Source organism: Phalangium opilio, unplaced genomic scaffold (assembly GCF_054372755.1).
Source record: "Phalangium opilio isolate 3A_F unplaced genomic scaffold, DU_Popi_V2 ptg000540l_1, whole genome shotgun sequence".
In the NCBI taxonomy this organism is placed as follows: domain Eukaryota; kingdom Metazoa; phylum Arthropoda; class Arachnida; order Opiliones; family Phalangiidae; genus Phalangium; species Phalangium opilio.
Window position 1 is genome coordinate 136,305 of NW_028324244.1, and position 17,198 is coordinate 153,502.

The 17,198-nt window shown below is 38.9% G+C and overlaps 1 protein-coding gene across 4 annotated transcripts in view; it reads right to left on the reverse strand.

Moving 5' to 3' along the window:
* The window catches only part of AhcyL1 (Adenosylhomocysteinase like 1), a 59,026-nt gene that overhangs the window by 24,756 nt on the left and 17,072 nt on the right, over window positions 1-17,198 (reverse strand). For 3 of the 4 annotated variants that reach the window (XM_089862461.1, XM_089862460.1, XM_089862459.1), the window contains one exon: window positions 13,831-13,918. In XM_089862461.1, the coding sequence (XP_089718587.1) occupies window positions 13,831-13,918 (88 nt within the window). Of the gene's footprint in view, window positions 1-1,529; window positions 2,020-13,830; window positions 13,919-17,198 lie in introns of those variants that run through there. The other variant, XM_089862462.1, reaches the window with a different exon arrangement.

Sequence of the window (17,198 nt, forward strand, 5' to 3'; positions counted from 1 at the left end):
TCCATCAATTTAATTAGGATGGATTAATATCACGGTCTTACAAACAAATTACCCTCTTTTAGAAGTTTTTTTTCGGGGGTCGGAGGCCATTAGGGTTAGGGATGGACCCCAGAGAAAATAGGCCTAAAGGATACCCGAAAATTAAACTAAACAACATCGGGTTAACCCTAGTGGTATTGTTACTCGCAATAAATTAGTTTCTAGAGAAATATTTGATTAGGGCCTAGTTTTAAGCTTAATTCGATAATCTCAAATAAGGTTAAATTATTTTGCGGATACATTATGAATAATTTTCCAATTAGAACGTATAACCAGAGGGTAATTCAGGCTTCGTATTTCTTAATAAAATTCTCCGATAAAACATGACGCTGCATTTAATAATAATAAAATTAGCCTATTTCGAATTTTTCATTCACGATTATATAGGGAATTTTTGTCCCCCAAAAATAATTGCCTTATCTAATATTTTTATCAGAGTAAACCGTGATACTCCGCTTGAGCTTAATTAAACCTTTGGAGTAAATACTCTGAGAAATCGATAATTAGAAGTAAAATAAACTTTGCTCCTTAGCAAAGCAGGCCACCAGATGCTACCTACAAAATCTAAGATAACGAACGTACATTGTACTTCAAACTAACGGACTTCTCGCAGCGATACAAAGGTACTCATTCTAAATTACTAAGCGAAATTTATCGATTTGATACAGGTATCTTGAAGACCTAACTCTATAGGCACCAGTATATATATTTATTTTTTGGTTTTTAGCAGGGCATACGCGGCAGCAGGAAACATTACGAGCGGCATAAATTACTTTTTATCATGCCTTTTCGGATATATAAAAGCTCTTTATAGCTGAAACCCTTCCAAATTGGCAAATGGATAAGATCTCCAAACTCAGATGCCACCTACACCCCCTCCCCTCATTTACCCGGGTTGGTTTTTCAGGAGAAATTACTTGTCATTATATTTTTAGAAATTTCTGGGCAAAAAACGTGAAAACGCGGAAAAACTATATACCTAAGTATCTACAATCATGATAAATAATAACAAGATTGTATTTATACTTTTGAGAATGAAAACAAGTTTAAATTGTAATAATTAAGGGGTTGAATAACAAAGGGAGGCGTAATGAGGAAAAAAAATGTTTCAAGGTTAATTATAAAGGATTGTTTATAAACTATAAATTAGAAGACGGCCTTGGCATTGGTTACGAATTCTTATTTGCATTCTGTTTTAGGAAGGGAGTAGCTACCCCAATATAGAGTGGACTGACGATGTACAACAATACCACTCTGATCTGGCACGCGAGTAACACAATCCACCCTACCATGGTTTTCTACTGTAGGGAATGTTCTATAGATGGTTTTCACACATGGAGAATTCGTACCATTTACACCAGGAAACCGGGCTACCTGGAGGACAAAAAGCAGACGGATTTCTGTCCTCCAGGTGTAAATGGTACGAATCCTCCATGCGTGAAAACTATCTATAACTAGTACAAGTAAGTAATTGGGTATTATTTTTCTACCTTGACGCTGGCCGAGATGTTGGAGTTACTGTTGGAACTAGATCCCGGTTGTTCGAGTACACTGGTTTCGCCGTTAATTTCGGCCATGGCGATACTGGCGATGAGAGACTTTCGTCTCCGGGTTACGTTGGGTGGAGGTCTTCCGGGTGAAGAGGATGCGGAGGACGCGAGTGGCGAAGTGATGGCGAAATCTTGCCGATTTTGCAAAAGATGGTCGCGAGCGGCGTAAGCCGCGATGTCTGGTCCGGCAGTCGAGGCCACCGCAGCCACGGCGGGACTGGCCGGTAAGGAAGAGGAGTAAAAACCCGGAGGACCTCGATGAGTTGAGGAGGACAACCTCCTAGAGACTGGTACCGGTTGACTACGAGTTGAAGAAGAAGCAAAGTCGCTGCGTTTTCTAACGAAGGGCGACTCGAGACCGATCGACTCTAGCGCGTCGTGCGATCTGCTACCAGCCTTGTTACCCAAATCGACGCTAGCGACGACGATGTTGTAATAATAAAAATCTAGTTTTTCCCCCGGGCGTTGCTTTTCTCCGTTATACTACTATACCTTCCTTCCTCCCTTGGCACTTACGACCTTACGTTTCTTCGAATCTCTCTCTCAAAGTTACAACTTTCTTCCGGTCAATTTTCAATAGACGCGATTGTAATAAAAGCCCAACGCCAACTAGCTGCTGGCAAAAACAGGCCAACGGGGGGAAGGATACACTGTCCCTTTCCAATCAATTCTTCAGATTCGAAATCAAATAGAAAATACGATTAACGAATGTCTCGAAGGGAAGACGCGACGCGTAAGTTGCTATTATTTTTTAATGGAAATATCTGGGTTAAACGATTTTTATAATAACTGGTTTTTTATTTTCTTTGAGATTGGAGAAAGTTAGCCGGGTTTACTTAAAATATAAACAATACCACGTGTGGGTAAATTCGTTACTAAAATTTCAAACACATTGGTCTCATTGACGACGCGGGCTTACCGTATCTTAACCCGCTAAAACTAAACCGGAAGTACACCGCATTTATTTAAAATCTAAATTAAATTTAGTTGGCAGACGATGACGAAGACTGGGAAGAGCTTCAACACGAGCTAAAATTTAAAATATAGTAAATCTACCAAAAGTAAATAATTTTTTCGAGTTTGTTTTTTAACTCTAAGATTCTGCACGTGCAGAATTAAGATTGTAATGAGGTCTCTCTCTATAAAACGCTGAAACGAAGTATTTTCGAATGCCCGATTAAATATTTATTGATAATGGGGTGGGCGGTTTGCCAAGCTAATACCTGGAAAAAAACAGAGCGAATCTTTCGACCGATCGCGTTCTCGTCCTTTCACCTTCTCACAAAGGGGGCGGGGGTCACTAAAAGTCCCTTCTCCGCAATAGGAGTTTTCCTACTGTCCCAAAACTACCGCTTCAAGGCAGCCAGCCTGCCGGTGGAAATGGGTTCTCATCATCGATTGGGAATTGGGATGAAGCGAGTTTCGTTTCAAGGGGTCGAGTTCTTAATTTTGAAATATCGGTTTGAATATTGCGAATATTAGGCCTGCATTGTACGTTGCACGCGTGTACAGTTACAGTGAGTAGAATAATGTCATACACTAACTTATGCCATGCTAATACCGAACTTGAGAGAAAAAACGCTTCCACGAAATAGGGAGCTAACAACTGGCTAGGGGGAAGAGATAGTCTGACGTCACTCAGCCCCCCTCTGGTTGGCATTTTTGCGCACAGAATACTGTTTCCAACCGTTAGGGGGATGAAACTCCAGTAAGAGATAGAAGGGTGTGACGTTTCAGGGTCAGAACTGTTAGCTCCCTATAGGCGACTTCAGAAATGATTCTAAACAAAAATCCATCTTTGGACCAATCAGATTCGTGGCCAGTTCAGTTCAATTCCTCTAAACCCGATTATAAAATCAAAGCGCGCAAGGTTGATTTATCGTTCTAATATACACGGATGAAATTACAGTTCGCGGCGTACAAGAGAGAGAGAGCGAGAGAGAGGAGAGATCAGCTGCATTGCAGTAGAATTCCTACTAAATTCCCAACCAAAATAGTTGGAATTTTCGAGAGATATCGGGATTCAGGAGCGGGCTAGGCTAGGCCTTTTCCTTCCTTACAAAATTCGGCTCGGAAAACCGGAGGGATTCCGAGAGACTGCGTCAAACGAGGAAAATAAGCGACAAGAGACCAACAACACACACACGCCCCACCCCTCCCCTACTTTCTTTTCCTTGAATTCCAAAATATGAGGATGCTTTCGACTTTCGAGGCTGATGGGCTTTGAATAACTAAAACGTATGAGAGAAAAGAGCACGGGGCCGTATCCTACCCCTTCCCTCCCTCGCTCCCATTCAAATCGTCAGTCTGAAGCCCAAACCCCGGAAAAGGTCAAACGTCGAAATGGAAATAGCTGCTCGTTATTAATAATAAAACCGAGTGAACGTATGTACCTAAAACCCTAGGAGGATTAACGAGAAAAATAATATAAACCGAATTTCCATTATTTGCTCTCTCCCTTTCTCTCTCGCGTTTCAATAAGAGCTCAAGAAATTTTAATATTGGCAGGGTTAATTCATACAACTTTTGGAAAACAAATTTCCCTGAGATTTCCAGGTTTTTCTCCCATATACTTCCCTGAATTTTCCAGGTTTTTCCCGTATATGGAGTATCCTATGGAGCAAATGTTAACGAAGGAGGGGGGGGGCAAATATGACTATTACATAATCAAAGGACATCCCCGTATCTCTAATATAACCGCAGTTATGAGCCTCCAAAGTTTAGTGTAATGTTAATCCCATGGAGGTTATGTTTATGAACATTTTGCTTTATTACTCGGCCCCTGTTTGACCCAAATTTCCCTGATTTCCCTGAATTTTACTAAAAATTCGAAATTTTCCTAAGGTTTATTTATTTCCCTGATTTTTCCAGGTTTGTTTGAACCCTGATTGAGAATGCGAGATTCGGAAGAATTCTGATAATTTCTAGAAAAAAAGAAGGGTATATGCCCTATAGCTCCAATTTGGATCATGCAAGTGGATTTCGACGTTACATTTTTCAAAAATCACTATACCATTATTATACAATGAAAAATTTCCCTTTAATTCATTCAAATTCAATTCGAGAAGAATTTTATCAATGTCGGGGTAGCGCATTGTTCCGAGCAAACACATCACGGCGGAATATTTCGGGAAAATCAATGCGAGTGGTTACCTGAGCCGGCATACACTATAGGAGCGGCTTCACAAAAAGAGATACAAAGTATATTCCTTCGTATCGATTATATTTAAATTTAGATAACTCGAAAAAGGCGCCGGGCCTTTTATTGAAAATATAACTGAAATATTCCCATAAGCGCAGCCTAATCCTATATTGGTTAGATTAATTAGTTAAGCCTAATTAACCTAGATCAAAGCTGCGGGAAAATTTTACAAAGTTTTCGCTGCAGAGCACCACTTTTTTTTAAATTTAAAATTATATCAGGGATAGATTTAATTTTAGAAGTAGGAATGGAGAACAGAGTAACGTGGGCGCGCGTTGATCAAAGTCCCGGACCCCCTTCCCCGGGACGGAGGAGGGGTATGAAAGAAGAGGCAGGTCATAACGACAGAGGTAAAAAGAAATAACGTATTTTTCGCCTGCCCCGTCAGCAACGTCATCAAAACATAGTTTAAGTGAGCCAATAAGATAATTTAATCTTTTCATTACGTGATGGAGGGAGAGTACGCTCTACTGGGTGGTCTATGAGTCGGACTGCTGAAGAAAGTACTAACCGTTCCGTTCTCCATTCCTACTTTCAAAATTAAATCTATCCCTGATTATATCAAACGGTTCCCCATTTCCCTGCTGCCTGTTATTAATGAGTTTCTATATCAGGGTTAGCTAATTAACTAAGGAAGCCTGGATCGTTATTACGCTTAGAAATAATGGAGGCGTTGCACGCCCTGAAAATTGCGACTAAAATACCGCAAACTAAATTATATCCGCTATAATTTTGTTATTAAAAAATAAATTATATTAGAAATTAATTAATTGCTTTATTCTAAATTTGTTCAAACTTCTCTTTGAACCCGATTTCAATATTAGAGATTCTACGAAGTGCTTCAAGTTCAAAGTGAAAGAGATAAATTAAGTTTATATTTCAAATTCGGAAAACTCGATTTGAATATCTCGATAAAGAAAAAATGCGAAAGTTACTTTTACGTAAATAAAACATCGCGTGTAAAACGAGATAAGACGAAAATGAAAATTTTCCGATTCCAAAATAAAACTAGTATAAATTTCAAAATAACAGCGCGTCCTTTGGAGAAAGACGCGGTGGTTTTCGCCAAAATCCTTCTTCGCTCGCTTCAGTAGAATAAAAATTAAATAAGGTAAAAGGCGTCCCTTGATCTACTGATCAAAGAGAAATTCCTTAAAAAATAAATTCAGTATTTTCCTTGCCACTTTCTATAGATCTCCGAAGGTTGCATTGGACACTGTAGCCTAAAGTCCATAATTTGGAAATACAACATTACAGCTGAGGGCCGGATAGAGGGGGGGGGGGGCACTGGCAACATTTGTGGTTCCTTTTTTCTTGGCTTAAGGGGGCGTGTATTATCTCGGCCCCTGGGTGCAAAATGGCTTAATGCGGCCCCAGGGTTCGTACGAAATTTTTACATTGAAAATCCCTGACTTTTCCAGGTTATCCCTGACCAAATTTTGGAAATATCCCTATTTTAAGGTGTTTACCAGAGCCCACTTCATCACACCTGTCTCATATTTAGTATTGCTCGAAGCATGGATTGATATACCAAACTAAATCCCTGACTTATCACTGACATTTTAGGAAAATACTTTTAAATCCCTGACTTATCCCTGACTTTTTCTCCCATTTTCATAATCCCTGACTTATCCAGGTTCCGTACGAACCCTGATTCCCAAAACTTTAAGATTACGAATTTCTGATAATTGTACACAGGCAATCATATTTCACAAGGGTTTGACAGCTAAAAGAAACTTCTAAAAACAAAAGGTCCGATGAGGGTGCTATTAGAGCCCGAATCGTCCCATCAATAATAAAACATCGTCTCTCTCAACTCTCAAGACATTACTGTGGGAAAAAAAGGAGCCGAGGCTTAGGCAATAATAAAAAAGTAACACTACGAATATCGCAATCGTCTCTAGCAAAGAAATGAGCTATAGGAGCAATCGAGACAAATCATTTTCAGGCGCTCTTAATTCATTTTTACAGAAGGGGCCGAGGCTTAAATGAAAGAAAAGATGATCTCTCTCTGTGGAAAGAGCGCTACGGCGTAACCATGGTAACCTACAGGCGCTTATACACCGTTTCTAACTTCTTATTAGGGACGCCTATAAAGAATCAAACTTACTTCGGAAATGAGAAAGGCGTCATAATTTTGCCCATTTTCTATAGATTTTGGGGCTTCGTTAGAGACCCATCCCGGGATCATTTGGACTTTTAAAAACATATCCCTATTGGTTTTATCACGAAACAAATGGAGTATTCTTCCTGTCCACCCTCATTAAGCTAATGAGTTATTTTCGGCCTTTTTTGCCCAATTTGTAATAAGAGTAACTTTGATCCCAATTAGAATAAATAAAAGGGAAATTTATTCCACGAATTTTAGGGGATTAACCGTCGTGAATTCATGAGGACCATTTTATCTTTCCGCCTTTTTTTCTCTACATTGTTTAGGTTAAGAATTAATGGCTTAATCGTCAGAGAAACCCTTTGGGTACGCGTGGATTATAGCTACATAAACGTAAAAACATTTTGCTACAATTAGCGCAGGCCTAGGAGTATAGGAAAAGTTACTTTTGTACTTTAATTTTAATCTTTAAAACGGACAGTGAATTTAAAGTATATTTTACCTATAATTAGGTCTGTTTTAAGGCTTAGCCTTAAAGGCTCTTAAAAATAAGGGCTTGTTTATAGAAAATCTCGAGCATAGTTACAAATTTCCCGCTTTTTTGTTACATATATTATTTTTTTCGGAACCTGGTGAGAGATGGCTAACGAGAATGACAATGTATGCCTTGAAGCGACAATAACAATTTTTTTTAAGCTACGAAGTTGCATGGAAGGATAAAGTAAGGCTTTTTGTATAAGGGAAAGTCAACATTTACTCATCAACTACACTTTGCAGGACGCGCATGCGTGGAAGAGAGATACATCCATCAAATGTTTCCGGGATTTCAACGGTCGAGGCTCCGGAAATTAATAATTAAACAGTCCTGGGATGGCTCAAAAAACGGCGGGCCCAGATTTATCCCCAGTTATATCAGGGATAGATTTAATTTTTGAAGTAACAATGGAGAACAGAGTAATATCTGGGCGCGCGTCAAAGTCAAGGAGCCCCCTTCCCCGGGACAGGAGAGGGGGTATGAAAGAAGAGGAGGGTCATATCGACAGAGGTAAAAAGGAATTACGTATTTTTCGCCGTCCCCTTCAGCAACGTCATCAAAACGTAGTTGAAGTGAACCAATATGATAATTTAAACTTTTCGTTACGTGTTAGAGGGAGGGAGGGGCTCTATACTGTGTGGTCTATGAGTCGAACTGAAGTAAATACTAACCGTTCTCCATTCCTACTTCTGAAATTAAATCTATCCCTGGTTATATAAAAAAAATCAAAAAGCGCTTCCAAGAAATGCTTATGAAAAACGGACTCTAGTCAAAAATATTTCTCATATCTATGTCCGCGTCAAATTAAGCTTGAATATACAAAAGTAACGCGCGACAAAAAGGTGACATTTTTTGCCTGTCCCGTACCTATAGAGCAGGGAAAGCGGGAAACTATGTCCTGAGTCCTCGTGACGTGATTAAAGAAGTGAGATCGTGTTGAGAGTCTTCAAATAGGAAAAACAGCGGGAATAAAAATATGAAAGAAGAATGCTAAAAAAAGACGAATCCGGGAATAGAGAGTTTAATTAAGAGTGTGGCGCAGAAGAGGATGTTGCAGCCGTACAAGGATCGCACGAGAAACCTTTCTCGTTGGCAAAAAAAAGGGGGGGGGGGTCACGGTTCATAAAACTTTTGGAAAACAAATTTCCCTGAGATTTCCAGGCTTTTCCCCATGTACTTCCCAGATTTTTCCCCTATATGGAGTATCCTATGGAGCAAATGTTAACGAAGGAGGGGGGGGGCAAATAGGACTATAACATGCTCAAAGGACATCCCCGTTTCTCTAATATAACCACCAGAGTTACGAGCCTCCAAAGTATAGTGTAATGCTAATCCTATGGAGGGTATGTTTATGAACATTTTACTTAATTACTCGGCCTTTGTTTGACGCAAATTTCCCTGAATTTTATTAAAAATTCTAAACTTCCCTGAGTTTTCACTGAGGTCTTTGTCAACTATTTCTCTCCCTGATTTTTCCAGGTTATCCCTGGGGGTGTTCCGTAGGTGTCCGGACCGACATCATGGTCTCATTCGTATCATTTCGCCAGTTCTTATTTGGAGACCGCCCCATTTAGAATAAAGCGCCGCGTCAATTTTAATGAAAATTCAAATCCCTTATTATCCGAAACGTATTATCCCCCAAACAATTGCAGTTTAGAGTCGAACGAAGAGACTATAATCCTATTACTCTACAAGTCTTATCCGAGCGAGGGCGGCGGGTAACTTCGTGATACGAACGGTAGCCTACGGGGCATTATTGGTTGCTTGCTTGACCGGACGAAAAGAGAGGGTATTAGGCCTAAGGGTATGGAATTGAAGGGTTCACCGAAATAATATAAACGGATTAAGCTTCTCGGACACTCGCTCGGAATACGAAAAACATCTAGTCGGGCAGGGGCCGAGAGAGAGAGGGAGGGAGGGAGAGAGAGAGAGAGAGAGAGAGAGAGAGAGAGAGAGAGAGAGAGAGAGAGAGAGAGAGAGAGAGAGAAAGAGGAAGAGAGAAAGAGTAAATATCGACCCAGTTTGGTTTTGCGCCCAGAAAAACGACAGAAAATAGCGGGGAAACGTCCAGTCCTCTATGCCAGGTTAAATTGACCAAATAGTGGCGACGATTTCCAAATTACGTGTCCCCCCTGCCTCGAAAAAAAGGAGTACCCTTTCCAATGTTCCATGGTCCAAAATAGAGAGTCGAAAGGATTTCACTACCCAGAAAGGAGGGATGGGGGATACCTATGAAGAGAGAAGAGGTCGAAGACTCCGCCCATATTAGTGACGTCATCTATCCGGCAATGCGACGGGAACCCAAAGAGAGAGAGAGAGATACGTTGGTATAACGTTATCCAGGGATTTCTAAAGAACACGACTTATAACGTCAAGGAGGGATTTTGGTAGTTCATCTCAATCGGAGAATTCAATATACAAAAGAAAAGTATCCGATCTCGAAAAAGTAAAACCGTCATATTGAGGACTTACATTGGGATGAACCTTCGAAGCTTTTCGCGCTTTTTCGAGTAACCACTCTTTCTCTTATGTTTTAAAAAATAACAAAAAATTCCTTAAAATATCGTTCAAAGTCGCGAATTTTGTGGAAACGGTTGGAGGGGTTTTACTTTTTATATCTCCAGAGAAATATTGAACGAAATGGGACAAATCGAACTCCGGTCGGGTAGCGAGCGGCGGTTGACATCGTAAAAATATTCTGAATCAATATTTATTGAAAATTTCCCATTTTTGGGTACTTTTTCCGAGAATGTAATGCCAATTTTTAATATTTATTTTTATTTTTTGATAGAGGCATTTCAAATGCCTGGCTTAGGTTTCGAGCCAGCGCCAATAGGAATTTTAAATCAAGCTTGAATTTTGTACGAGGATAGGCTTTCCATTAAAATGAGAATATATAATAAGATGATTTAATGAATAATTATTTATTTAATTGCCTGGGGGAAATTCTAAACTAATTAAAAAAAATTCTTAATTTCGAAAATGGAATTCCAAATCATTCATAATCTAGCGCGAGCGCCTGTAGAAGTGTTCCACTCGCTACACTCCGGTGCTCAGGGAAAAGCCAACATATAGGCGCGCGTTACAAGAAAAAAAATTCGGTTCCTTTTAAGTTTCCAAATTAAAGACGCTATTAATAGGGTTCATACAACTTTAGAAAACAAATTTCCCTGAGATTTCCAGGATTTTCCCCATATACTTCAGCCGAGTTTTCCAGGTTTTTCCCGTATATGGAGTATCCTATGGAGCAAAGTTAACGAAGGAGGGGTGGGGGCAAATAGGACTATTACATAATCAAAGGACATCCCCGTATCTCTAATGTAACCAGAGTTATAAGCCTCCAAAGTATAGTGTTAATCCTACGGAGGGTATCTTCATGAACAATTTGCTTAATAACGGTTTGACGCAAATTTCCCTAACTTTTACTAAAAATTCTTAATTTCCCTTAGGTTTTTGTCAACTATTTATTTCGCTGATTTTTTCAGGTTTCTATGAACCCTTTCTAAGCCTAATTCGGCCCTAACACATTCAGTTATTGACCTCCGAACTTATAAAGAGTCAAACTGGAACTTTGTTAAACGTATTAGGAGGGCGAGAGTTGCCCTAAATACGTTGAACTACGCCAAGGGATGTTTCGGAAGGAAAAGCTACAAACAAAAGATCCTAAAACTTTATCCCACTCAAGCGATCGAGCTCGTTGGACTCGGAAACTTTCTCGATATCGCGGCAAGATCAAGGTGGGTCGTATATGGAAGTCTTTAGTCTTTAGAGCATTGGCTCGAAAAGAGGAAGTAAGCGCGCGCAGAGCGAGAGAGAGAGAGAGAAGACTTTACTGGAGGAGAGAGAAAAGGGGACAGAGGATAAAAGGGGTTTACGATAGAGAACAGTAGGCCATGAACTGAAGGGTGGAGAATGTCTCCTCTCCAAATTCCTCTGGCACGAGCTTCCGCGAGCACCCCCGAAATGCTCGCGCCCAACCGATGACGAGAGGAACTACTAGAAAAGAGCTCGAGGAGCGAGTTTACATCGCCCTGGAGACGACGAGAAAACTCGAGGAGTCGAAAGAGGACTGTCCAAGTCAGAGATAAGAAGAAAAAAATAAGTCAAAGGAATCAGATAGATAAAATAAGATAAGCAAGATGCTGGGGATTCGGGATCACTTCAGGAATGTTATCTAAAAAAGTTGAGTCGCGATGTCCTATACCGCGGACCATTCTTTTTACAACGCTACTGTAAACAAATTAATTAATCCAATTTCGTTCTTCGCACGCCTGATGGAAAGAAGGAAGGAATTACCGCTCCTTGGATCGTTTTGAAAAGGAAAAAGAAGACTCATTTGAATATCTAAAGGTTTGCCTGAAACCGAGCCGCCAAGCGACGGAGTCTTGTTAGACCTTATAAATGGGTGAGTGAGTTAAGACTAAACATTAATTAATTTTATAATTAGTAAGTCAACTAAATTATTTATATATATTTTTCAATTTAAAAAGTTAAGAAAACTGTTAGTAAAAACGTGAATTGCGCTTAATAATTTAAAGTCAATAAAACTTTCTTAATTAAAATATTAAATTAAGCGTAGTTTTAATTACGCGAGGGATTAATTAATTAATTTTTAAAAGTAATTGGGAAATACGCGAGCATCCCCTTGGTAACAGGCGCGTGTTAAATTATAGTATTTACAGTTAGATAAAAGGGTTTAGTTTTTGCGGGGTTCGCTTGACAGCATTTTCCATTTTCATTCTCATTTTAAAAAAAGAAAATAAAACTCTGATGCGGCAATTCCATAAAGCTTAGTAGTGAGCCCCCTCCCTTCCCCCTTCCCCCGGGTTCAATTTTCAACAAATACATTTAGGCCTATTTCTATTAAAAAGAAACAAAATCGATTATTCAATGAACGAAAATCATTGCCCCCAAAGTAGCATCCTATTACGATACTTTACCATTTACTCTTCTTTTTGTAATAACGAAAATATCAATGATTCTCGTGGACAGCATTCCGGAAACCGATAAATTATGGTTAGGCTTAGCTCTTAGTGTAATGTATAGTAGACCAAATAAGAAAATAACGCGACAACAAAATAACAGTCCACCATAACCGCGGCGCGGCGAGGTCTACATCGCCAAACGAAAATGACATTACGGAAGTGAAGCTAATTCGTTGCAAGTAAGGGAGAGTTCAGTAAATAAACATATAGAATAGACTGGTTCCCGCCTTTGGGATTATTAGCTAGTTTTCTCTAGACAAACATCGTGAATTGGGCCAATAACGTAACTCGTAATGCAGCCTAGAAATCCCGAACGTTCGCGTTTTGTTTGCTACTAAAGATAAAAGAAACGTACGCAATAACAATTTGACGGAAGATGGTACACGGGGCCCCAATTGGCTATTACGTCACTAATACCTTCTTGGCGAAAGTACTTCGCGACTCGCTTCCGGCTGTTCCAATTACAAAGGCTACAACAAAATAGGCGCACCAAGCTTAAGTTCAAAAGTTTTCCAACGAGGGTGTCTTTGAATTTGAAACGATCCTTAAGCCTAATTATTGTTAAGCCTAATTTATCGTAAGTACTAGAGTTATTAAGTCAAGATTATTATAGATTAATATCGTCAGAATGAAATGATTTGCATTCTAAGCTCGCTCCAGCAATTATTTGGGGCCGGGGTGACGTCACGTATGATGGTCCTTGGTAGAGGAATATATAGCTTCCTTTAAATTGGGGCAAAGTAGGGGCACCTACACTTCAATTTTAAGGTCTGGTATAAGGTTGTGGAGAGGACCTAAAGGTTAGAGATACGATCAATCACCTCGAGAGGGTGTTGCCTCAAAACCTCATAGCGTACATTTTTAATTAAAATTTCCGCTCTAGTGGTCATCAGCGGACTTTCGCTTCGATTAATTATAATTTTATAAATAGAAACAGTAGCTGATGTTCGGCTACCAATAAAAGATGTTACTCTTTATTGTTAATTTTTAATAATAAAAAAAAAAAGTCAAGTTTTCCCCTTGATTTTGATTTTTATCTTTTAGTGTTTAAATGGGTTTTAGGTTTATTGATGCGAAGGAGGTCGTATGGCGCGCGCGGGCGCTGCGGCTGTGACTTTTATAGAGATCGTGGCGCCCTCTCGTTACGTTTAAAGCAACGAAACAATTTCGCAACCCCATTTCATTATCGATTAGAATTTTCATCGATTAATTTAAATTGAAATTAATATCGCTAGAAAATTTTTTACTTTTAAAACAGTTTTTAAAACGATATTAAATTGAAGGTTATTTTTTGTTACTTTATAATTTTAAAACAAACCAGATGGAGTATTTTAGTTTTGAGCGTAAAAAAATGGCGGTAAAGTAAAATTTTCCCGCCAAAATGGATAAGAAAAGCGTGGGGTACTTACCGGAGCTGTAACTATCAGTGGACGAGGCCGAAAGTGATCTACTTCGATATCTACTCCGCGATTTCATTCCACCGACTAGTTTCGTCTCCTAATTAACGAGAAATTAAATAATTCTAATTAAGAAAAATATTCATAATAAGTAGGCCTATAACTTTATTGATGATCCCTTAATTAATTTAATTAAGAAACTGATAAACAATGGTAATTAGATTCGATGATATATTCGTAAAACACCCCAATCTTAACTTGAAAACGGTGTCCCTCGTGATAAAATGTCACAGGACATTTTTGACTCAAAACTGCCCTGTGTCCCTTGTGATAAAATGTCACGGGACATTTTTGACTCAAAACTGCCCTGTGTCCCTTGTGATAAAATGTCACGGGACATTTTTGACTCAAAACTGCCCTGTGTCCCTTGTGATAAAATGTCACGGGACATTTTTGACTCAAAACTGCCCTGTGTCCCTTGTGATAAAATGTCACGGGAGATTTTTGACTCAAAACTGCCCTGTGTCCCTCGTAATAAAACGTCACTGGACATTTTTGACTCAAAATTGCTATAAAAAATACCCCCACAATTTCGGACAGACATTCACGAAACACCCTGTAGATACAGCGCTTATTTCCGTGACTATAAAGTTGATTCGGACTTTCCCAAAAGGGTTGATGGCCAAACGCGTACGAGTCTGAAAAAGCGCAACTGCAAACACGACGCTCGATAAGTTAATGATATCACGCGCGTATCACGTGCTAACCAAATGAGCTGGTAAAAACCCATTATATTAAAAGCGCTAATCATAGGTACATTCATTCCAGTTGGATTAGTCTAAAAACAACCTTGGCAAAAAGTTTCGTGACGATCGAAAAATGTTGTAAAGCAGGATGCGATTGAATGTTGTACCAGGCCTAACAAGGGCGCGTTTTTTATACAGTACACGCGTTATAACAATGGTTGGCTACGGTTTAAATTCGGGAAACAATATTTAATAAGAAAAGAAAATTGAATGGTTTTCCCACGCTCATCTTTCAACGTAGATGGAAAAACTTAAAAGAAGTAAAAAGGGAATTTTTACATATTTTAATAAAACTGGTTTTAAAATAAAATCAAGAAGTGATATCTAGTTTATTAAGGAGGTATAAATTCGCCCCACATTTATAATCTAGCTTTATCTCCAGTCCAAACGTTACGTAGGTCCGGAGTTAATCCCCGCCGCCTCTAAATTACAACCAGCAATGATCTCATTGGTTCTTGAAAACTCACGTCAGCGCGGCGACGCGAATGACGAAAATTACAGTCATATTTTCCGACTGAGAAGAGGCGAAATAGCCCGGCCTCCTTTTACGTCCCCCCCTTGTATTTTGAAAGGGGGGACTGAGGGACTATGGCGCGCGAATACTTAGGCATCTTATACCTTCTCCCTAATAAACTAGATATCACTTCTTGATCAAATATTTTCGTATTTTGAATATCATCTAGGCTTAATTCCCCCGATAATTAAGTTGGTGGAAAAGTTTTAAGAGCCGAGTCAAAGCTCTACTGGCTTCTTTGAAACGGGGCGAGAAAAATAAGGTACGAAAATTAAAAAAAAAATTAATTAAGGTGTATGTATGATACAGTTTCTTTTTTTCACGAATTCGCGATTTGGTCATCGAAGCTTGACATTAATTGCCTTGTTTTAATTATTATAATTAAAATCGGGGAAAAAACTGTGAAAAAAAAGAAAGAAAAATGGGAAATTACGTACTGTTACGTAGTATGGTGGTAACACGGGCCTTGTATTTAAATAATGTTTTTTTCAAAAGGAATCAACTACGACTAAATTAGTCACGCTTTCGACGAACCTATAAAACCGAAGGAGTTCTAACTAACCGAGAACTTGGAATTTAATTTAAAGATTACTGAACCCTGAAAAGAAAAACCCCAATACCACCACCACGGGTCGGGTATTTACGATTTTTAGGCCTTATTGTAAATGCAACATATATACCCTCGAAAAGTAACCTACTATAGACCGATTGAACCGATTTTTTTTTAAGCGTTGAAACAATTTGCGTAATAACTATGATTAGATTGGAACTATACCAAATGAACCAAAAATACGGATATACTAGGTTAACAAGAGCAAATTGATTTTTTATGTTTTTTTAATTTATTTGGACCCAATGCGATATCCGAAATTGTTCTATACTAATTAAGTTATTTCAAGAAGTGATATCTAGTTTACTAGGGAGAAGGTATAAGATGCCTAAGTATTCGCGCGCCATAGTCCCAGTCCCCCTTTAAAAATACAAGGGGGAGACGTAAAAGGAGGCCGGGCTATTTCGCCTCTCCTCAGTCGGAAAATATGACTGTAATTTTCGTCATTCGCGTCGCCGCGCTGACGTCAGTTTTCAAGAACCAATGAGATATCTCGCTGGTTGCAATTTAGAGGCGGGGATTAACTCCGGACCTACGTTTGGACTGGAGATAAAGCTAGATTATAAATGTGGCGAATTTATACCTTCTCCCTAGTAAACTAGATATCACTTCTTGGTTATTTCAAAATATCTTAATAGGTTCCATAAAAAAATAAGCCTTTAAAAAATCATTCAATTAAAAATAACACTAATTCCATAATAATTGCTATATTTACGTCCCACTTTTTCCCTTTTCTTAAATCCATGTCATTTCAATTTTACTCTTTCGCGGATGTAACTCGCTTATTGACAAGAGAATCCCAGCATTTATCGTGGGTGTAATTGAACGCACTAAATACCATTAAGAACTCTTTTCTGTAGTAGGACTTCCCTTTCTCATCTTTTGTTGGTCTTGTTGTTGTTGCGTGTACTTGTATTTAAAATAGGGTGTGAATAAGTATACCTGAGGAGGGAAACATTGTCGTAGAGATAAGAGTTAACGCTATTCATATTTAAGAAGCCAAACTCTCTCTCCCAAATGGCCTACTGAGGAAAGATAAACGGTCCGAGATTTCACGGGCGACCGACGACAAGATATAAAGAGTAATTACCATGTATACGGGTTAAATAAAACTTGATAAAGAAGAAGATTCTTTGACATCTTTCTCTCCTTTAAATAATGTAAAGATTTTTTGGGGACAATTTTTTTAACATCCTTTACAAGTTTAGCCTAATTAATCTTAATTGTTACTACAACCTTAATGATTACAGAGATCCCACTTTGATAAACCCGACATATTTCCCAGAATTTAGAAAGAAAGAAACATCCAGGTACGACTACAGGGTTCATACAACTTTTGGAAAACAAATTTTCCTGAGATTTCCAGGGTTTTCCCCATATACTTCCCTGAATGTTCCAGGTTTTTCCCGTATATGGAGTATCCTATGGAGCAAATGTTAACGAAGGAGGA